Here is a 23880-nt window from a genome sequence, read left to right as displayed (position 1 = left end):
CATGAGCCATAGTTCCTCTGCATGTTCCAGTCCTGTGCTGAAAGTTTCAAGTTTCTTGTTTATATAAGGCACTACTGATATTTTTATCTAGTTTACTGAACATATACACCTTTCTGCTTTTTCTTTTCTTTTCTTTTTTCTAAGTTGTCCTCTGCAGTTTGATAATCATTGTTGCCACAACTGTGTGATGGTGAGTGATACCAGTTTTGACGTGAACATCCCCAAAGAGATTAGGTCTGTTTGTTGCACTAGATCAAATATATTTCTCATGAGTGGGGTTTCAAACTATCCATTCCAAGTAGTTTACAGAGAAGGCATTTAGAAATATTTCACAGATGACTTAATACACTGACCACTAACAAAACTGTCTTATGATAGATTTCAACTGGAGGCTCTCCATCATGCCCTGTTCTGATCAAGCATCTTTTTCATCTGTTCGTATGTTCATCCTCTTCTAATGTTATCCATAATTCCTAGCATTCTATTACAAAACAATAAACAGCTAAATATACCCATACAAACAGCAGACATCTGTGCAGCTTTTGTTTAACTGATACATTCTACATTATAATGTGTGTTGTATGTGTTATTTGTGGCCATGTAACAGTTTTCAAATCTCATCTGCTGTAAATATATTCATAGTTTTCAAAATGAAATTTCACTCTGCAGTGTAGCGTGCACTGATATGAAACTCCCTGGTACATTAAACCTGTGTGCAAAACTGGGACTTGAACCTGGGACCTTTGCCTTTCACAGGAAAGTACTCTACCAAGTTAGGTATCCAAGCATGACTCATGGCCCATCCTCATAGTTTTAGTGCATCATTTCATACCTTGCAAACTTCAGAGATATTCTGCCACATAATTTGCAAGACTAGCACTCCTGGAAGAAAGGATACTGTGGAGACACGGTTTAGCCACAGCATTGGGGATTGTTTCTGGAATGAATTTACACTCTGTAGCAGGCTGTACACTGATATGAAACTTCCTGGCAGATTAAAACTGTGTGCCAGACTTGTACTCAAACACAGGACCTTATGACTGACCTTATGACTCAAGACCCATCCTCATAGCTCCGCCAGGCGAGGTAGGACACTTGTCTGTGAAAGACAAAGGTTCCGAATTGGAGATCTGGTTCAGCACACACTTTTAATTTGCAGGGAAGTTTCACATTCATAGTTGATTGCCGTCTTATCATGTCCTGCTTTATCTCTTCATCTGATATGCAGAATTGCTGGGGAGCTTTCTTACTCAATCACTGAGCAGTCTCACTTCCTAAATTCTTTTCTTTCTTTTGTCTTCTGTGCTCTGATAGTTACAAGCATTAGTTGCAGTACACTGTTCTGCTACTATATTCCCAAACACTTCAGTAAATTGTGTCTCACATAATGGTCCAATCTGTGACCACATTTTCTTGCCCACCTGGCCCTGACATGTTATACTTATGTGGCGGTTATCGACTGTAAGAGTCGACCGCCTCATCTTTGAGAATGAACTTCTTTGAAAACTGTTGATCGCAGTGTGTACCGAACTCTGTATTCGAGTGGATGTGTTTGTACTGACATGATCAAAATAAGATTAATTCATTATAAGCAAGTGAATACTTAATGTTGGGTTCGATATTACCATACGTAACATCTTGATCCCCACACTGGTGACCCCGACACTCACGAACACCGCTTATGATGCCAGAAATGTGAACTGGAACATCGCCATGGACAAACAATGCAGCAACCCTTTGTCGGATTTCTACGTCCATCGATTTCGCATTGCGCCACATCTGGATCCAGTGTACAGGAAGTGTAATTAGTGTGTAAATTACCGACTCTTGTGTGAATTGTGCTTTTTGGTAACTTTCGTCACCTTCTCACACATCGACAATGTGACTGAGGCGCACATGTCATCCGTCAAAACCCGCTCAACGCGTCGGTAATTTCACTTCCGGACAGTGCAGTGCTCCTTCGCCGATTAATTTGGACAATTTTGACTAGCTTTTGTGTAATGAATTAACTTTGTGCAGTGCTTCATTACCGGACAATCATGCCAAACAATGGACTGCAACAAACGGGGACTATGTTGCAAATCCCAGTTTGTACGAACTCCGAACTATGGCTAAATCGCATGCCTGGTCGAATTCACAAACGCTCGTCATGGCTACCGTGTCTTCTGCGCCATGTGCAAATTCATTCAACCTGGTTTCTGCACAGTCCGTCTTCCAGAGTTCGAATGTTCACACCAACTTTTCTGCCGCTTCTCCACACTTGCCCCTCATTTGCAGCATTCAACTACCAACATTTGTCTCAGACAAACTTCCAATGTGGTTCATGGCCACAGAGTATATATTCTCCTCTTATGGCATCACCGACGAAAGTGAAAAATACCTCGTACTCTTCAGGCACCTAAAGGACTATCATTATATAACTACGGACATTATCTGTGACAATTTGAGTGACAAGTACACCAGAGCGAAAGCCGCTTTAATTCAGCGCCTGTCACCAACATCACAGGTACAATTTCATCAAGGGCATCCTACCAATCAATGACAATGCACCAATTACATTGACGACAATGCCGACTGTTTCTCAGTGCAACACTGGACGTGCCATGCCTCCCTCTGCGCAGCACCCGAGCCGCACCGACTCTGCTCGACTGCTACCGACAGAGACATCCCTGCCGCTGCCTGCTGGCCCACTGACCTCGACCCAGTCAAAACAAACAGCTGCGCGACATGCAATCCTGCCACGGCTACCACACCCGCATCTTGTCAACAACTCGCCGACACTATACACACTTACCGCCCGGCCGTTCACTACTCGAGCGCGCCCGCAACTTGTTCACCCACCCTAGAAGATGATTTCAGCTGCATCAATGCTTCATACAGCAGTGAACATGTTCTCACTCCGCCGCCACCGAGTACTGAATTTCACATTCGTGATCGCACACACGATCTCTTCTACTCGAACTGTTACATCAATACTGTGCCGCCGACCTTGTCTTGTACGCCAGGTTACCCTTTGATAGAGACAGATTCTGATTTTGACCTCATCTTACTCAGTGATATACAGCAGACTGCTTCATGACATACATTTTCGCCTGAACAACTGCAACAGCTACATGAGCAAATTGTGACATACAACTTGTTGGTACAAGATGAGTTACATATGCTGCAGCCGACACCAACCGAGCACGATATGCAACGAGATGCACCTGTCATTGTTCCGCCTCCGACTGCTGACGATCCTTTGCCGTTACTACCAGCTACAACTAATACCCTGACGATTTCGCTACATGGATCTATGTCCCAGAAGTCACAACTGTCATCATCACGCCGCCTCAAGTGGAAATTCTACGTTACTGATGTGATACAAGCAACTTATTTACGCCACTGCCACCTTTCCTTGGTAGTTCCAGACACTTCATTTCTGTGCCACAGCATAACCAGCTGCATTCCAGTGCTGCTTGCTTTTCGCCCTCTTCACTTCCTTCGCAATGGACGACCAACGCATCTGCCATTTCTGCTTCGACGGGGGACCATCTTTCCGCTCCGACACATGATCGTGCAGCAGTTTTGCGCGAGCAGTTTGCAGCCTTATGACTCAATCGCAGTGCCGACAGCGACAGCACACATGCAGCTCCAGTTCCATCGAACTGTGTCGCCTCTCCGCAACAGACCAGTAGTTCATCTGTCGATTTGACTTCTTCACATTCACATTATGTCTCATCATGTTCCTGCTCCAACTATGGTTTCGCCGACCACGTCCGCCTTCCACCACCTCTCGCCGTGACCATGCCTCATGCACAGGGCTCACGGCCACGTCCCCCAACCTTCAATCATGGCTGTTTCACACATCAAAACACTGACACTGTCAACTCCGTAGGAACATCCTGCCATCTACCGCTGTAACACACTCACCATCCACGGACTCTGAGGTGACGCTTCTATCTACACCGAAGTCATCTGTTGCCAAGGTCAGTCATGTGCAGCTTGCTGTTTCCTCCCCTGCTGCGACATTAAGCGCCTCTATAACTCTGTCATTACCGAGAGTGTTGCTCATCCGGCATCTCTTACGCAACCTGTTAAGCCACAGCATGGTTGCTCTTTTATGTCATACGGCCAATAACAAATTGTTACCGGACACGTTGCACTTACTGCGGAACTCACCAGCAAATACTTTGGCAATACATCGCATCGCATCTTCGATGCACTCCGGGCCTTTGATCGGATCAAAACCCTGCTGCTCCGCACGGCCTCGGCACGACGATGTTCTCCCCACCGACACGCCGCCACCTTCTGCTTCCACCGTGCCATCAGCAGCATAGCACAGTCAACCTGTGGACGCCTTCCATGCCTCCTTCCTTCCACTGGTTGCGCCTACCAAGACATCGAGAAACAGCCCGATCGCGCCTCGCACTAGCGCCTGTCACGACACGATCGGTCACGCGCACCTGTGTCATCATCCGTTCGGGTGCACACACGCCTCTCATCTTCCTTACCATGCTCTGCACTACCGATGGGGTCTCTGTGGCAGTTATTGACTGCAAGAGTCGACCGCCTCATCTTTGAGAATGAACTTCTTTGAAAACTGTTGATCGCAGTGTGTTCCAAACTCTGTATTCAAGCAGGTGTGTTTGTACCGAGATGATCAAAATAAAGTTAATTCGTTATAAATGAGTGAATACTTAATGTTGGGTTCGATGTTACTGTATGTAACATCTCGATCCCCACACTTTCGACACATTACTGACAGTCTGCATAACTCTGCTGTCAGACTGTTTTTCTACACAATGGTCTTAAGGGACTGCTTTTGAATCACCCGTTTACCTTATATGTATGTTTATAAGATAATTATTGTTTAACATTAGAACAATGAATCTTTTATTAGTATCTTTTAAAAAATAGAGTACAAAATATGTTATTATCCTCTATATCTGTTAAAGGAAGAAATTACTCATCAAAAGTCTCCAGCCATCTATTGTTGTTTGTACCAAAGACATCAAAAAATAACTATTAATATGTACAGCCTTGTTTTACAACTGTTATACTGTTTCATATGTGATGAACTAACTTCAATAACTGAAGAGTAGGATACTTTCAAAGTGGACATCTGCTAATTTTGTGTAAGCTGCATCTGAGTCATACAGTCAGCCATAATGATGTGGGTCCATCACATACAAATTTTGCACTTATCAAGTCTGTAGTTAAGGCAATCGCAAGAATGACATGCTAGTTCATTGCCTACACCAATCTGTCCTCTGGAATTTTTCCGAGACCTGAACTAGATTGCAATATCTGCTTTTAATAATTAATTATTAAGGTGTTATATGTAGATACAGTCTTTAGATATTAATGACTGGAAAAGGGATAATTGTGATGCATATAGGAAATCAGTTTAATAAGTCATGGATGCAAAATACTATGTGAATTCTTTACAGACGAATGGAAAAACTGGCAGAAGCCGACCTCGGGGAAGATCAGTTTGGATTCCATTGAAATATTGGAACACGTGAGGCAATACTGACCCTACGACTTATCTTAGAAGCTAGATTAAGGAAAGGCAAACCTACATTTCTAGCATTTGTAGACTTAGAGAAAGCTTTTGACAATGTTGACTGGAATACTCTTTTCCAAATTCTGAAGGTGGTAGGGGTAAAATACAGGGAGCGAAAGGCTATTTACAATTTGTACAGAAACCAGATGGCAGTTATAACAGTTGAGGGACATGAAAGGAAAGCAGTGGTTGGGAAGGGAGTCAGACAGGGTTGTAGCCTCTCCCAGATGTATTCGATCTGTATATTGAGCAACCAGTGAAGGAAACAAAAGAAAAATTTGGAGTAGGTATTAAAATCCATGGAGAAGAAATAAAAACTTTGAGGTTCGCCAATGACATTGTAATTCTGTCAGAGACAACAAAGTACTTGGAAGAGCAGTTGAACGGAATGGATAGTGTCTTGAAAGGAGGATATAAGATGAACATCAACAAAAGCAAAACGAGGACAATGGAATGTAGTCTAATTAAATCGGGTGATGCTGTGAGAATTAGATTAGGAAATGAGACACTTAAAGTAGTAAAGGAGTTTTGCTGTTTGGGGAGCAAAATAACTGATGATGGTCGAAGTAGAGAGGATATAAAATGTAAACTGGCAATGGCAAGGAAAGCTTTTCTGAAGAAGAGAAATTTGTTAACATCGAGTATAGATTTAAGTGTCAAGAAGTCACTTCTGAAAGTATTTGTATGGAGTGTAGCCATGTATGGAAGTGAAACATGGACAATAACTAGTTTGGACAAGAAGAGAATAGAAGCTTTTGAAATGTGGTGCTACAGAAGAATGCTGAAGATTAGATGGGTAGATCATATAACTAATGAGGAGGTATTGAATAGGATTGGGGAGAAGAGGAGTTTGTGGCACAACTTGACTAGAAGAAGGGATCGGTTGGTAGGACATGTTTTAAGGCATCAAGGGATCACCAATTTAGTATTGGAGGGAAGTGTGGGGGGTAAAAATCGTAGAGGGAGACCAAGAGATGAATACACTAAACAGATTCAGAAGGATGTAGGTTGCAGTAGGTACTGAGAGATGAAGAAGCTTGCACAGGATAGAGTAGCATGGAGGGCTGCATCAAACCAGTCTCAGGACTGAAGACCACAACAACAACATAGGAAACTATGTGTCAGTGATATTTTTTGCAATAAGGTCAGGTTTTGTGCAATCTGAGAGTACTTAGGTGAGGACTAAAGGAACTTTTACATGTTATGGTGAAGACTAGATCATATTCTAAAATGCAGAGGGAGCGAGAAGCTGAAATGGTGAGGAGCCCAACTTAGAGTAAGCAGTAGGGATGAGACAAGGAGAGGGCAGTGATCCTTTGGCAGAATTATGGAAGCAGATTAAACTTTTAATGGCTACAGTGACAAATTTAGCTACGGAACAGTCAAATATGTCAGCTACACAGGCAAATATTTTTACAAGTGTGACAAATTTGGGCACTGGGCAGGCAAACATTTCAACAACTTGACAAATTTAGCCACAGAGCAGGCAAATATGGTAGTAACAGTGAACAACATAGTTAAGGAGCAAACGGGCATGGAGAATTTATCAACCGCGGTGGATAATTTAGTACCAGAACAAGTAGAGTTGTCTACCAAAGTGAAGAATTTGTCAGAAAACGTAGATGGGCTGCCTATGAAGGAAGATTTTACCAAAGTATTACATGAAATTAGTACTCTGATGGATGAACAAGCAGAAATGAAGAGGGAGATAACAAGCTTAGAGCAAACTTAATAACAGTTTCTGATAGAGATGAACAGGCTAAAAAAGGAATTCGAAACCATATAGGGAAGACAACAGATGATGGAGGCAGAAGTGCAGAAACTTTCCTTAATGTCAAAGAAGATAGCTTCAAGATGAGAAGGGCTAATGGAATAAAAGTTCCAAGCACAAAACAATAAATTTAATCAACTGTTAGAAGACTGGGTGTCGAACAAGGAGCAGCAAGTTTTACCTTGAATGGATAAAGGAATCAAAGAAGCTATGGAGAATGTAGTACATGAAGGTTTACCCACATCTAGTTAAATGGATCAGGATCTGGAGGAAGTGCTTGACGAATTATGGACAGAATTTGATAAATGGAAAAGAGAAGTTACATAAAATGTACAAGCATGTCCACATGGTTTCAGGGAAATGCAATGGGCGATTAGGGAAGGTAGGAATGAAATTAACCCAGAATGGGGACCGCAATCCCCTAGCCACAGATCTGTATGTGACTTGCAGGTGTGGAGCAGTACCCATGCATAAGCTCAAATGAACATACTTTTGGAAGTATGTCACCATCTAATGATTATGGAAAATTGATCTTAGAGTAAGATATGCTGAAACACAGGCAATTTCAGATATTTTTCTCTGACAAAAGGACATTGAATCCAGTGGTATTTATTAGGAGATTTATTGGAGTGTTACCACGAGCATATTCAGACTGACAAAAGATTGAATAAGTAGCAGGATACATCCAAGGAGATGGAAGTTGATGTGTAATGGATGTGATAGATAAGTGCAGAACATATGAAGAATTTCTAGACTTGGGGACTAATTCAAATGAAGTTTAAGTTGTAAGATTAGTGAATTTCATTAATTTGACTTTCTTTAGTAGTAGAAATTGGTAGTGCTATTAAGTAGTGTAATGATTTCTTTTTCACTTGTTAACCGTGGCCAAACCACTGCTAGTTCAGTTATAATTATGTATATAGAATTTAGATGTTTCCTTTTCAGAAATTAATTTTCAGCTATATTATATATGTATAATGCTTAAGACAATAATACTGATGAAGCCAAAGATTTATAGAATTATAAGATAAGCAGTTATGCTTTTTAATTTTATTGCTAGAAAATATAAGTACCCAAATAATTTTGGGACAATAAATCGCTCAACATTGTGGATATAAGTCAGGTCAAGGAGTAATTCTTATGGTATTGGCCCTAACAAAGACCATGGGTGTGCATGTCATATTATTGTGGTTGGCTTGACTTTTAATAGGTGGTCTCAACCTTTTCATGTAGTGTAATCTGATAAACTAATGGTGGCTTATGTGGGTTATGTTAGATTCAGATGCAGGCTCAAAAGGATTATTAAATGAGTAGTGCTTGACTGCTTAACCTATTGGTATCTGACAAAAGTCAATGAAGTAATTGGCATTGTAATAATAACAAAATGGACAAGCAAAGTAAGTACATATGAATGTTGTTACCTTTTCCAAAAAGTTGATTAAGAACTGAAGTGTATTTGTGAGTGCCTGAGGACAGCTTGTGACTGTTGATAGGGTACGAGCAATATGAATTAGTGAAGAGAAAGTTTCTAGTAGTTAAGTCATGTTGGGATTAATACACAATGGATACTACTGACTGGAAATGATACCTACGCTGACATAAAACAAGTGTTCTATGAGTGACACAAATCTACCAGCTGATATAAAGTGAAAGTCAATCCGAATCTACCATGTTGGGGCAGAAACATGTTTGCACAACAATCCACTAACCCCATTCATTCAGAGACAAGAGTGTAATGGGTAAGAGGTCAAAATGTTGTACTTTTCATTTTTTTTTCATGTCCACCATACCCCGTTCCTGATCCCGATGCAAGACCATAATCACCTGGTTCAATGCACGAGCCAACCCAATCCTGACCCAACGACAACCTCACCCAGGTTGCAGTGCTGAGGCGAACAGACATGTTTCAACATCAACCAGATCATGCATCACCTAGCTTCTCTGTGAGAATAACATCTTTGTTCAAAAGATTAAAAATACAGTAACAGTTGAAATTAAGAATTATGAGCTACATTGAGATTTAATATTCAAGGATCAAATTTACATGTAATTGTAACATCTAATAATGACTGAAAATGATTGATCATTAATGAAGGATGAATGTAACTTACACTGGATGATCTTATTACAGGTTTTCCATGGTTTTCCTCAGAGTCTTAGCTCAGATGGTCAGAAATCTAAAAGTTCCCTGGACATACCAATTGGCAATTGTAAAAGATGATTGGTAATTACATTCCAACCTGAGAGGAGAAGTAGGGCAGAACTTGCTACTAAAAATTAAGTAAGATACATGCTATTTTTGATGAGAGCATCTTACTAATACAACTTTCCCTAAATTGCTGTTCAAAATAAAAGTTGTAGCTAGTGCAGAGTGGGTCTGTAAAAAGTTGTGCACAATATTTTCACTCCCACGAGGGGTCATATAATATTCTGGCCAAATCTGTGCCAGTCTGAGATATTTTATTTGTTTATCTTTTTAAAGCCAGCCCAGTTAGCTGACAGGTCAATGAACCTTCAATTGTTAAAACCAAAATTGGTAAAAAATGTCAAGTCAGCACATTTTGCCTGTGGGAGAGATGCATTTACTTTGAAAAATAGAGTTGATCACCGGCATGCAGTTGGCTATAGTAAAAATTTTGCAATCAAAGAAAGGGCTCACTGTAGAGGAGTGTAAATGTATGGACCTATGCATACCAGATGCACATAACTGTTGGGCACCATTTTGTAAAAAATAAACTGGTACAGAGTTGTATACAGAAAGAGAGAGAGAGAGATCTCAGATTTTATCAATGTAAACCTATGTGAGAATATATGGAAATTCTAAAAAAGGTAATTCAGTTGATCTCAATTATTTTCTGAACTGAATTTTGAGGAAGTAAATTGCATGAAGCTTCTATGGGAACTTCAGACATTTGATTGATGAAGTTTTCTGGTGGATCTGCAAGCACGGTCAAGAGAATTTAGAAGTATTTCTTGTTATTAATAGAAATCTGTGAATGGCTGTGCATCATATAACCAAATGTGCACTGAGTTGTACAGAATCAGTATCCAAGGATCCAGTACAAGTTCCTATTTATGAACAGTAAACGTTTTACAGGCAACTGGAGGATATCGGCAGTTGCTTCTGCTCTACAAGATCAATGAGATTTCATCACTACAGATTTAATATTCTTTTTAGTTTAAAGTTTTATTGCTAGACATATTTGGTGAAGACTGAATGGTATATGCCCATGTTATGTAAGACTGGAGGTACAATAAGAACAGCAATTTGTGCTCTAGTAATTAAGACTTGTGAGCATTAGCAAGACAGTTTTTGCTTATTCATGACACAAACTTTTTTAGCGTACAGCAGTAGACACAGATTCAGACACTGGTGCATCTCTATTAGCTTCAAGCTATAATTACTTCAAGTTCAATTGTTTTCTTTTATTGATTAATTGCACCTTCAGTACAATATATCCACACATACCTACAACAGTATACACAAGCATAATAAGAGATATACTGTAACTAAAACCAAAAACTCCAAGCAAATAATAGTCTCAGAACAGCAAAAAACCTTTTCTGTTGTCACATCTGTCAGTTACTTGATATCCATAAGAGTAAAACCAACAATTTGACCTTCAGAAGTAGCTCCTCAGACAAATGATGACATTGTTTATACCACTGTAAACAATGTTGTGCAGTCACTCTGAGAACCAATGATTTCTGGACAGCTTCATGCCAGTGAAAACTGACTTATATTGATTCTCTATGGATAATTGTACCATCTGTCTTACAACAGAAATCTTATGTAACAGCTGATAATTCTTATCTGACAACTGGTTCATACGATACACTTTACATTTCAATGATTAATAAATAAGCGATGATTCATGAACTTGGACACAGAGTCTATAATTTGGTATCAGTACATGCTGTAATAGGATGGAATCCTTTACATTTCAGTGATTAATAAATAAGCAATGAGCCATGAACTTGGACACAGAATCTAAAATTTGGTATCAGTACAAGCTGTAATAGGATGGAATCCAGAAGATGGCTTCCTGCCATAGATGTTAAGCATTATGAGGAATTTACTAGTTTAGTCCCCAGCCACCACAAGAGAAAAAGCTCTGAATTAGAGACAACCACTCACCTATAGCTGACTGATGTATGGCACATGGAAACACGCAACATAAACAGTATCTTACTAGTTTTTGAGCTTTTGCCCTTTCTCTAGTAGAAGTATCCAAATTAATGCACACAACAACACAGACACCAAAATGCACACACCCATGGCCATGGTGAGACTGACTGTTGATTTTTGATAGCAGCTGCAAGGGCAGAAGGAGGTAGGGAGGGGGTGATGAATGATGCACGGGGTGAGGAATGATGCACAAGGTGAGGAGCAGGTAGTGGGATAGTGTGAGGCAGCTCTTTATCAGGCGACTTAGTGGTGGTGGTGATGATGATGATGATGATGATGTTTGGTTTGTGAGGCACTCAACTGCACTGTTATCAGCACCCGTACAAATTCCCATTTTTCCTCAGTCCAGTCCCACACTTTCATGAATGATAATGAAATGATGAGGACAACAACAAAAAACCAGTCATCTCAAGGTGACTTAGTGGCTTCAGAACAAACTGAAAGGAGTTTAGAGGATAGAACATATCAGAGGTAGAGAGAGGGAGAGCATAGGGAGGGGAGGAAAGGAGAGGAAGGTGGAGGTGACAGGGAGAGACAGGGAAGAACAGAGAAAGGGAGAGAGGTGTACTGGAGAGACAAGTCCCACCTGTGTATTTCAGTGAAACTTGTGCTGGGAGTATCCACATGGCTTGCATAATGAAGCAGCTGTTGAAGTTATTTGTGTTGTGCTGCAGATCATGTCCAGAACAGAATGGTCAAGTGTATGGTTTGCCACAGTTTGGCAGTGGACATTCATGTGAGTAGACAGTTCATTAACTGTCGTACTAACATAAAACACTGTACAGAAACCATAGCATAGCTGATACAGAACTTGGAGAACTTGGCTACATTCACATGATGCTTTTTATAGAGAAGATGACTGTGACTGGAAAGTGCTAGGAGATGGTGAGTAGGTTATGAGTGAGATCTTGCACCTGGGTCAACGATAAGGGAATGACATAAGGAGTGCAGGATTGGATTCCAGTTCTTCTCCCAATCATGCACCACATGGGTCATTCACATGTTGCTGACCCGGGTGCATGACCAATAACCCATCCACCACCTCCTACCACATTCCAGTCACACTCATCCCCTACTCTATAAAAAGCAGGGCATCACGTGAAACTAGCCAAATTCTGTATCAGCTGTGCTGTGGTTTCTGTACTCACATGAACGGCCACTACCAAACTGTGGCAAACGATATACTTGACCATTCAATTACAAACATGCAGCGGCCCACAACACTAAATACTTCAAAAGCTGCATCAGTATGCAAGCCATTTGGACGCTCCTCTCCAGCACAAGTTCCTCTGAGATTCACAAGTGGGACCTGTTTCTCCAGCATATCCTTTGCTCCTGCAATCAACTGGTCTGAACCTCCACTAGCCTGTTTCCCACTGCCTCACCTTATTTTTTCCCTTCCCTCTTCTGTATACACCACTTCTTCCTGTCCACAACATGTACTGCCTCCTCCCATCACTCTTCCTCCCATCTCCTTCAGGGGGGTATTCTCTCTCTCTCTTCCACCCTCCATTTAATCCTCCCTCCTTCCCCTCTCTCTCTCATTTTTGAGCCTTTTTACTTTCACCCTTCCATCTCTATAATTCTTTTCATCTCCACCTTCCATTCCTTTTTCCCTCTCTCCCTCCCCTCCCTGCCCACCGGCTCCCTCATTCTATATGTCTTATATCCTCTGGCCTCTTAACTCTTTCTGTCTTGTTGTGCAGCCATTGAGTCATCTGTCAAATGACCTACCTTTCTCTATCCTATATCCCCTCCTTGTCTCATACATCATTTCCTACCTCCTCTCCACCTCCATCAGGTAACTGCTTGCACTAATCAGTCTTTCCATGGGAGTATATGTTTGGATGTCTGTATGGTTGTGTGAGTGGATGTGTGTAGTTTTACAAGAATAAGAGCAAGAGCTCAAAAACTAGTATGAATACTATACTCTGTTACATGTTTCTATGCTCCATCAGTTTGCTATGAATGAGTTGTCACCTTTCTCTTATTTTATGCATGTCTCGGCAACTAAGATTGACCGAGGAATGATTTCAACCTTTTATCAGAATGAAGAAATATTTTAGTAAAGAAATTAAAAAGTGCATGCTCTAATGACAATTCTGTATAGATTATATGTGTGCAGTGGGTCATATGGCAGAGCATCGCCTGTGAATGGAAGATGTTGAGATTGTGTTCCAGGCCATCACAAAGTGCAAATAACTGGCAGGTTTTCCTCAATGTGCCCTGTTGCTACTTCTATGTACACTTGATTGGCCACTCACCATTGTGTTGTCTGGTAGATCCTTCTGTATAATGAGAGATCCATCTAAGTAGGAACACTCTTTACTTAACTTCACGACATCCATCTCTGGAATCTTTACATAATCTCCTGCAGTTGTGCTGTCCATTTCTTCAATGTAAAAGAAATATTCTCTCTGAAACATACACCAACTGATATTCCAACTGTGAAAACAACTGAAAATGAATAATATGTGTAACACATAAAAAGTCAGAATTACACTATGAAGTTCTCATGTAATTTTAGTTCATTCACTTTGAAGTTTAAAACAGAATTTTATTTAGAGTTTCATTGATGCATGATGTGAATATATCACTAGCACACAGAATATGACATGTTTGTAAATGGAGCTAAACATTTTTAAATACAGAACATAGTTTGAAAGTCGTATTCCTATGTATGCCTAAAGCAATAATTTGATGAATAATGTTATACAGATGATAAGAAATTAGGGTCAATAACAGTTACATCCATTTACTATGCATTAATCTTGGCACATAAAATTACAAACAGACAGAGTAACTAGTCTACCTTCAGGAGGCAAAATTCCAGTGCTGCCATAGACATATTTAAAAGTAAAAACACTAGTCCTAGCTTTTGGAACTATTAGTTCCTTCCCTGGGGAGGGAAGAAGAATAGGGTGTGGAAGTTCAAAAACGAGCAGTAGATCACTCACATCCCAGGATGAAAGGATCTCAACCATTGTCTGACAACAAGCTTTGAAGAGTCATTTCTGGTTGAGACTGTGTGTGCATTCTGGCAAGAATGGTTGTCAGCACGGGATGTTGCCTGTAGAATTAGTATACATCATGTTGACTTCATTTGACCATACAGCCTCTCTTCTGATACACAGAACACTGAAAATCTGCTTTGTAATGTTGCCTGCGGTCAGTAACACCAGCTGACAGTCACTGCCTACAAATTATGCCTAATATGTACCCCAAAGGAGACTGCAACAGAACAGCAAGCTGCCCGTTTGGAAGCAAGTGGTAAGGCAATGTTGATAAGGCATCAATCGTCTCCACATGATCAATTTCACTTCTAGACATCCATTACAAACAATGGCACAACCCTCATCCCCCCCCCCCCCCCACACACACACACACCCCCATACACTCCCGGCACAGTTGTGTGAGAAGAAGGTGGGCAAGGGAACACTTGGAATGGAATCTCAATCAATATTGTTGGTTTCTCCTCACCAATCAGTTCAGGCTTTATCTGATGATTGTCATAGAAGAATGTGGAAGTGACCATACATCACTGCACTTCTTAGGCATGCTGTCCAACAGATTTAGCAGGTAGGTGGGTCGATCATGTGTCATGCCATTAATGTGAACAGATGTTGGATGCTTCACATCTTTATTGGAGGTAATTTGAGGGCTACACAGTATCAGGACAGAATACAGTATACTGTGTAGTCTTACAGGCTACAGTCCTGCAATGGATTTAGCTTTCAAGATAATAAACCATAAGCACACTTTGCCCACCTGATGAATACTGCTGTCCTCTACAGAGCAGAAATCAGCTGAACAGAATGACCTGCAATATCTGCTGAGGTGCACCTGATTGACCATACTTGCGGCCAGTTAAAACGTACAGTGCATCACCGGAGGAATCCTCTTCATACACTGGATGACCTCAGGAGGGCCACCATTGAAGAATGGAACACACTGGGACAGAAATGTCTTGACCATCTCTCAGACAGCACGCCAAGGAAGATCAAAGAATGTTACACTGCTCAAGGTGGAGTGGCACCCACCATCAGGGAAGGAGGGGGAGCTGCCCTCCCCTGTCCCTCGCTGGGAATGCTCTTGCTGTCCAGTGCAAAAAAAGGAAAAAAAAGATCATCTTTCCAAGAACTTATGAAATGCCATATCAGAACAAATTGGAGTGCTACTAGAAGTCAGCCCATTGATACTGCACAAGCAGGTCAACAGCAGTGCTAACATAATACCACAAAGTGGGTGTACTGTAAACCATGAAGAGAGAGACTTGTCACATAATGTTCCAGCACACAGAGCAGTGAGCCCTGTTCAGAAAATACTACAAAGGACTGCAGCCTGCCTGCACAGTGTCCTTTATGACAAGTGAGTTGCAAGAAGCATGTCTCTCATTACATGCTCTGGTTACACTGGCGATGACACTGATGACACAAGAGTGCCCGCTGGAACAGCGCAGCCCAGTCTCTTCTGCATCACTGTGTTTGCACTCTGTCTCATCCTTGATGGATACTAAATCTTAATTGTCTTTCTAGCAATTGCATAAATCTAGGAATATTTTAAAAACGGAGAACATTACTGTATAATCCAGGTATGCTTAAACTCACAAGACACCATTCTGGCTGAGTACTTGTGAGAGTTCATGCACAGGACTTCTGACGCTGTGATACACTGCAGCCTTTGTAACAAGATATGAATATTGCACTATATTCAGACTGCAGTTTGAAGTGAGCTCTTGTAGTGAGCACTTCCTCATTTATCCAGAGCAGTGCAGTAAATCTCGCTATATTTTTTAAAAGTATTGTCACAGTGTTTGTGTATGTTAGTCTGCCGTTTGGCTTTTCGTCAGCCAAATACCATTTCACAGCTGCTCTCTGCAATACATCATGAGTAAAGGCATATACAGAGAAGGAGGCAATCCACCCGTGTCATGGAATACGGACACTGACCGAGGTACTGTTACCACAGCAGTTGCCAGAGCACTTTATGCTGCCAGAAGTCATCATGAGGATTTACTAAAAGAGAAAGTCCAGGAAGTAATTCAAAACAGTAAACAAGCCAGTGAGGTAGACAGTCAACTTGTTGTTGAGGAAAATGGCCTCACTAGCAACACAACACAAGGCGTTTCCATTCAAAAGAATTCTGTACAAGCTGATGGAAAGAATTACAGTGGTGCTATTAGTACAACTGCTAATGAAACACATTCTCTAATTAAAAACAACAGATATAAACCAACTTTGTCACTTTGTTTATGCTGAAAGTAAATTAGACAGTGTTAGCAAATTGCATCAGATATCTGTTGGGAAATTAATACAAGTGAATCATCCTGAAAATAAAGGTAAAATTATTAATATTAACTCTGGATCAAAATTGAAGTAACAAATGCAATCACAGCCAACTAGTAAATGCAGTCAGATTTATTTGCAAAGCACAACTCAGTTTCTTTCATATCTACTCACACAGTGCATAAGCAAGATGTTATTCAAGGAGTAAATTTAGAATTTTATGAACATGAAATACTTTATGAAACTGAATCAGCTGCTGAAGTAGAGATTCTCCAAGAAAATACTTGGTGAAGGGAAACCAACTATTGTTAAAGACCAAACATAATGTCTGATTCACATTTGCTTCACAAGCAAATTTATCTGCATGTGACTGAGTGTGAAGTATACCCAAATTTCCACTTGTCCATCAGTGTTACAAATGCCTCCGGTTCAGACACATCAGCTGCCAGTAGCATAGACTCAACTGCTGTAGTAAATGTCATGGCTGACATCCATCAGTTAACTGTTTTTCTACTAATTTAAAATGTTTACACCGTGGGGAAGGTCACTACACTGTGGATAAGAACTGCCCTGTCTTGCTTAGGAAGCATAAAGAGAACAAGTTTGTTATACTCAACAATATAACATTCGAAGACGGCACAGTCACACTTAGTGCAAATCACAGGAGGTCTTCTGACTGACAATAACTATAGATATAAATTCAGTTCTTGAGCTCAGTTTGATATTTTTGACAAACAGGGTTACATCTCATTCCCTCCTCTTTGACAGCCTGTTCATCAGCAAGGATGTTTCTGTTCTCCCACTGATACCTCAAAGACCTTCCCTCTCAGATCCATGCACAGAAAATGTTTACCAGTCGACCCAACTCCCAGAAGCATCTAACAAAAATAAAGCACTAGGACTTCAGCTTACAGACCCAAAATTCTATTTGGTGACCAGTAAATTGGCAGTTTAGTAGACTTAATGGATTCCAGTCTCAGGTAGTTTGACACTGTTCATTGACCTGGCAGTATATGTCGGAAGCCCTACTGTCCTTCAGGTCAACCCCCAGTCACTCGGACAAATGGTGGCAGCAATCAATTCATAGAAAATATTTGCAGCCCAGTAATAACAATTGTGGGGCCACATCCCATCAGCCTGGAAGTATCAAATGGTTAATACTGGGCCTGAAAGCCTCTATTGCATGATCAGTTGGGGCGCAGTTATTTACCAGAGCAGAGTTAGAAACCACAGATTCAAGAACAGAATTGTAAGCATTATTTTGGATTATGGTTTACGGGATACTGTAGTGAATCACTCAGTCATAGCCAATAGAGAGTGTGTGGTAATAAAGAGAGTTCCACAAACGAAATATATCTGCAACTTACAGTTTCAAAATGGATTTGTAATATCTCAAGAGTTGAATTTAATGATCTAAGATTATAGTAATCTCTGCTCTCGATAATGTGAGCAAGAATGAAAATAACACTGGATCTAGTAATATCCCTGCCACACTACCTGACCCCTAACCAAGTGACCAAAGAAAAGTCAGAACTGGAAGGCCAATCAAAAAGAGCAATGTTCCCCCCACATGCAGGTTTATATTAGTAAATGTTGTTTACAGGACACATCACCCTTGCTACAGTTTCTTATAATTAAAGGTCGAGTAAAATGTTCAGAAGATACTAAGATCAATAATAATGATGTTACATACTGCATGAAATTAGTATGGCTGTGTGGTTGGAGTTTCTGAGTTATGGATCTGAAGGATGCTGCTTTGTATTCTGTTGTATGCTAATATTTTTTTCAGCATTGTTACAAGGACCAGCATTCACATTTGTATTCAACCTTGTGCAAATCTAACATGCCATATTTGGTGGTTTTCATATTTATACTTGTGTGTTATGAAAATGTGCAGTTTCAGTGGTACACCACATTCAATACCTCTCCAAATTTGCCTCATTTCTTAGTCCAATTTTTTCTGCCAAAGTGTCAGGAAATGTACATAGACATGAAAAAAAAGGAAGGAAGGTTGGGGTTTAACATCTTGTCAACATTAAGGTCGTTAGAGATGGAATGCAAGCTTGAAATGTTTCTGTGATGGGGAAGGAAATTGACCATACCCTTTCAAAGAGAGAATTCTGGCATTTACCTGGTAGGGAAATTGCAGAAAACCTAAATCTGGATGGCTAGATGGGATTTCACCCATCGTCCTCCCGTACAAAAATTATGACCTGTGAAATTTGTGAAAGGTTTCCCTCCACTTCTGTTTCAAAATGATGTACTGTCTCGTACACTGATAATAGTTCTTTGTCTTTGGATTGTGTAGCTAAACACTGTGCCACTGCATTGAGTGATGAAATGTGTGAATATGAATGTTGACACTGAACTGCAGTTCCAGCTTAGCACTGCACATATGTAGGTTAACACTTATTGCTTGCTTCTCATTACAACTAAGGCTCAAATTTAAAAATGGAGAAGTAATTACTGAAAACCAACATAACCTGAAGAAAGGCTGATATTAACATTCTGGTTATGAGCAACTGGAGACATTTACATCAGTGACTGTTTTGCATTTCACTAGCTTCTGTATATGTCATAATTTCTAATGTCTACTGTGACATATGCAAGGTGCTGCAAGGATTTTATTACACATGGAAGATAAGGGCAGTAAAATATGTTTACTGAAATGTGAACTATATGTGCAATCTGGCACATATGTTACTTGATAAAATCTGCTATATAGTTTGTTAGAGGGCAGACAGTGTGATCCTGGGTGAACTGTTTTTATTTCTCATCAAAAGTCACTAACATAATAGTGATACAACAGCCATTTATTTATGAGGGGCATTTAATAAGTAATGCAACACATTTTTTATGAAAGCAAGTTTGTTTTATTCAGGATTCCATATACCAATCATTCCCCATTCATTTGTCCACAAAACCCTATTTTTTAACGTAATCTCCTTTCAATATGATGGCCTTATGACACCTTACTGGGATGGCCTGTAGGCCTGCATGGTACCACATGCTGGTTGATGTTGAAGCCAATGTCTTACTACATCAATAATCTCACTATCATCCACGTACTGCCTTCCATGGAGTGCATCCTCCATTGGGCCAAACAGATGGAAGCGGGAACGTGCAAGATCCAGCCTGTAGTGTCATTGAGAAAGAATGATCCAGTAACGTTTTGTGATCTCCTCTTGGATGTGCAGAATTACATGAAGCCTTGCATTGTTATAGAGAAGGAGAAGTTGTTTGCATTTTTGTGGAGATGAACATGCTGAAGTTGTTTCTTCAGTTTCCTGAGGGCAGGACAATACATTTCTGAGTTTACTGTTGCACCATAAGCAAGGACATCAAACAGGATAACTCCTTCAGAGTCCCGGAAGCCTGTCACCATGACTTTACTGGCTGAGGGTGCAGCTTTGAACTTTTTTTTTTGGAGGAGAGATGGTGTGACCCCACACCATGGATTACCATTTTGTTTCCGGTTAAAAGTGATGAATCTATGTTTTATCCCCTGTGATGATGGTTGACAAAAAGTTATCGTAATCAACCTAGTAACATGCAAACAATTCTGCACAGATGGTCCTTGATTGCCCTTTATGGTCTTCTATTAGGCGGCTTGGAACCCAGCTGGCACATACCTTTGAATACCCCAATCAGTGAATGAGTGTGCCAACATTACCAACAGAGAGGTCAAGTTGAGCAGTGAGGTGTTTGGTTGTGGTCCATTGATCACCTTGAATGAGTGTGTGCACACATTCCAACATTGCAGGAGTCACATCTGTGTGCAGCCAGCTGGCACGTCTTGTTGCCAGCCTCACCCAACAACTCACTGTGCTTTTGTTCACTGCCAGGTCTCCATAGGCATTCTGCAAGCACTCTGGTTTTCCACCAAAAGAAGCTGAATGACTGTTCTCTGCTCAGAACACATCTCCGTTACAGGTGCCATTTTGAAGGCTATATATAGCACTGCCACACATCAAAACTCTACGAAACTATAGAGGCTGAAGTGGGAATGAGCAGATCATTCACAGATTTTTGATTTTAATCTTCACAATAGATATGTGGGATCTTCATTCTAGCAGGATGTGACTAAATGATGAAACACTATCAATACAGATGATATATAATCTCAAAACAAATATTAGTGATGTTTGTTATATCTTTAGTGTTTAAGCAATCTAGTCTTGGGTTGCCATGTAGTTAGATCGTTGTGTGTTTGTTACTTCTGTTACCCGTGAAAAAACAGTATTCATAATGTATAACCAGGTAGAGCTTCATTTCACATGAGCCCTGCTACAGATTAACCAAAGTGGTGACCCGTTTCTGTGCAACAGTTCATTTGTTTCTTTTGGATTTATGCAACACTCAAGTGCTCATTCAGCAATGGATACACTATGTGAACATCCATTTTTACAACAATTTGTGCAGAACAGTGTGATGACTAGTGTTAAACTGAACATTTACATGCCTATTGGTCACAATCAGATGGAACTAAAACACTTAAGTGGTGTCATGATGCAGTGTACAAAGCTGCTGATGGTGGTTGCACATGGGAACAATACCTGTATCAGCAAACCTCACCTGGTGAATTCCAATTCATTGATCTTGGTGTTTAGACCATTGGAAAGACTACATACTTGAATACATACAACGACCATGTAAATGTCCTGCTCAATCCTCCTGTGCTGCTGTCATTCCAGATGAGCCCATTCATGCCACAAAAGGTGTGCTCAGCTGGATGAATCCCATGTCATGTACCCCAGGTTTCCTTTCATGCTGCACTTCTTCCACAGACTTTCCATGCACTGCATGAACAGGATTTTGGTGAAGTGATATTTAATCTGGGTTCTACTTCTGAACTACCTACTTTTTTGGCAGATCCCCCAGAGACTTGGTTTCAGATGGTCGAGCTCACTTTGCAGTGTTATGGTACATGGAAATTTGTAATCTTGGTGCGCAACCTCTCTAGTCACACTCATATCATCAGTGTTACCTACTGAGAAATTTTAAGCAATGAAGATGGCATTTCTTCAACATCTGATTGTGACACCAGAACAACAACTGGACAAGTCATATTTGAAGAAACAATTGGTAGCTACACACTGTTACAATCTTGGAGACTACTAAGAGAATCCATCTCACGAGATATTGTGGTGGACAGCACATTGTGGGCAGTTTGGACGTTTAAACCACCTCTCATTCAGTCAACATTAATCATGAGAGAACATGATAGTACAGAGAACAGGTTATGTCTGGTTGACAGGTTACACATGCAGCAGTGCTAGGGAGCTGCAGTCACATCCCACATGGCTCAGTGCACACTACCCACAAACATGAATGTTGTATGGACTGTGCTGACTGAGCAGTCCTGAGCACTGTTGATGATGCACGATGTGTGTCCACTGCCCTTTGTCCTACATCTGTCCCATCTTAAGCTGACTTCAGAACTTTGAACACTGTGACTTTGACATACTCGCATATGCACTGCTATCACGCACACTTCAGAGAGAAGATGTGCAACAGCTTACTTTCATGCAATGACCCAAACTTCAGAGGTGGCTCATGATAGGGCCACACTCAACCAAGAAGTCACCTCCTTGGTCAGGCTAATAGCCAGACAAGTGTAATGCCACCTCAAGAATAGGATAAGAGACTATAAGTCCTTGGCCGCAATACAGGTCATTATTTCTCTATTGACTCAGGCTCCTTGGTGAGCACCTTACCAGATACTTCAGGCCCTTCACAGCACAGCATGTTGGAAGCACTATTGCATGCAGAAAATGACACTCCTGTTAAATATCATGGAACTGTAGAGCAAAGCTTAGACATCAGCCATAGTGAAAACCGCACACAGCAATTTTTTATTGGGGGCCAATTTCAAAAGTTATTTCATCCCTGCACCTGTCAGTTGGACTATCCCACAAAACATGGAATGGAGAGAAAGTTTATGGCTGTTTTGGGCCACCTCCAGTTCTATTACATCTTTGTCAGCAGCTGGACTCTTGCAATGAAGATGTGGAACCTGGGCAAGCTGTAGCCCAAGATCTCTGCAGCATGACAAAGAAATTCCAGGATGCTAGACAGGAACTTCTGAATTCGTGTACAGCAAATACAGAACTGAAAAAGAAACTACAAAAGGACTTGAGCAGTGCTCAGGACCACATAGCCCTCTTACAATAACAGCAACAACAGTGTCAGTGACAACAGTACAATCTACAACAGCAACAACTGCAGCACCTATACCATGAGATGTGGCTACCTGATGCAAAACAGGAAGCCAAGGTAAGTCCAGTGCATGATAATTTAAGTGTACATTCCACTCCTCTGTGAGTGATGAGTGATACTACCAAGCAACGTGTACAACTGGCTAGATGCGGTGTGAATGATGAGACAGTGCACTGTATCATTATGGCTGGGGTCACCAATTCATTATGAGGCTCAGCCTCTGGACTCAGACAAATTGCATATATCTAAGCATATTACAGATGAGCTACTCAACACTGAGATTGTGAGACCACCGGACAGTGCCTGGGCTTGGCCTATACATTTGGTACCAAAGATGGACTGCTTTCATAAAAAGTGTGACTATCATTTGCTAAATGCACAAATATTACCACACAGGTACTCCATTCCAAACATTCTGGAGGTTTCAATGCCTTAGCAGGGGCATCTGTCTTCAGCTTAATCAATTGTGAGAACGCATATCTCCAGATACCCATGGCCGAGGAAGATGTGCCAAACAATTGTTGTTACTCCATTTGGCTTGTATGAGTTCCTTTTCATACCTTATAGCCTAAAAAAATCCACACAGACATTGCAACATTTTACTGATAAAATTTTAAAACATTTTTCTTTTTGTCATTCATTTTGATTTTTTCATGATCTCTGGCAGAACATGAGGTGCATCTCCACTCAGTGTTTGACACAATTGATCATCATAGCATTGAGATCAATGAGGACAAGTGCCAAGTACACCAGGAGGAAATCACATTTCCAGGACACATGCGTAATGACTGTGAGGTCAGGCCAATCACAGAAAAAACAGCACTGGTTCACACTCTACTTCATCCTCCAACCTACCACGAAATAATGT

At 40.8% G+C, this 23880-nt stretch overlaps 2 protein-coding genes across 2 annotated transcripts in view; one reads left to right on the top strand and one right to left on the bottom strand.

The window, feature by feature from the left end:
- LOC126457860 (phosphoribosyl pyrophosphate synthase-associated protein 2) overlaps positions 1–10073 on the top strand; it is a 135064-nt gene extending 124991 nt beyond the window's left edge. The window contains exon 9 of the transcript XR_007585538.1: positions 9451–10073. The gene's annotated coding sequence lies outside the window, so the exon portion shown is untranslated. The remainder of the gene's footprint in view (positions 1–9450) is intronic.
- The window catches only part of LOC126457861 (uncharacterized), a 93515-nt gene that overhangs the window by 18746 nt on the left and 50889 nt on the right, over positions 1–23880 (bottom strand). The window contains exon 2 of the mRNA XM_050094508.1: positions 13773–13925. Coding sequence (XP_049950465.1) covers positions 13773–13925 — 153 coding nt within the window. The remainder of the gene's footprint in view (positions 1–13772; positions 13926–23880) is intronic.

Source organism: Schistocerca serialis, chromosome 2 (genome assembly GCF_023864345.2).
Source record: "Schistocerca serialis cubense isolate TAMUIC-IGC-003099 chromosome 2, iqSchSeri2.2, whole genome shotgun sequence".
Classification (NCBI taxonomy): domain Eukaryota; kingdom Metazoa; phylum Arthropoda; class Insecta; order Orthoptera; family Acrididae; genus Schistocerca; species Schistocerca serialis.
Note: the sequence above shows the minus strand (reverse complement) of the source record. Positions and strands in the feature narration are given on the sequence as shown.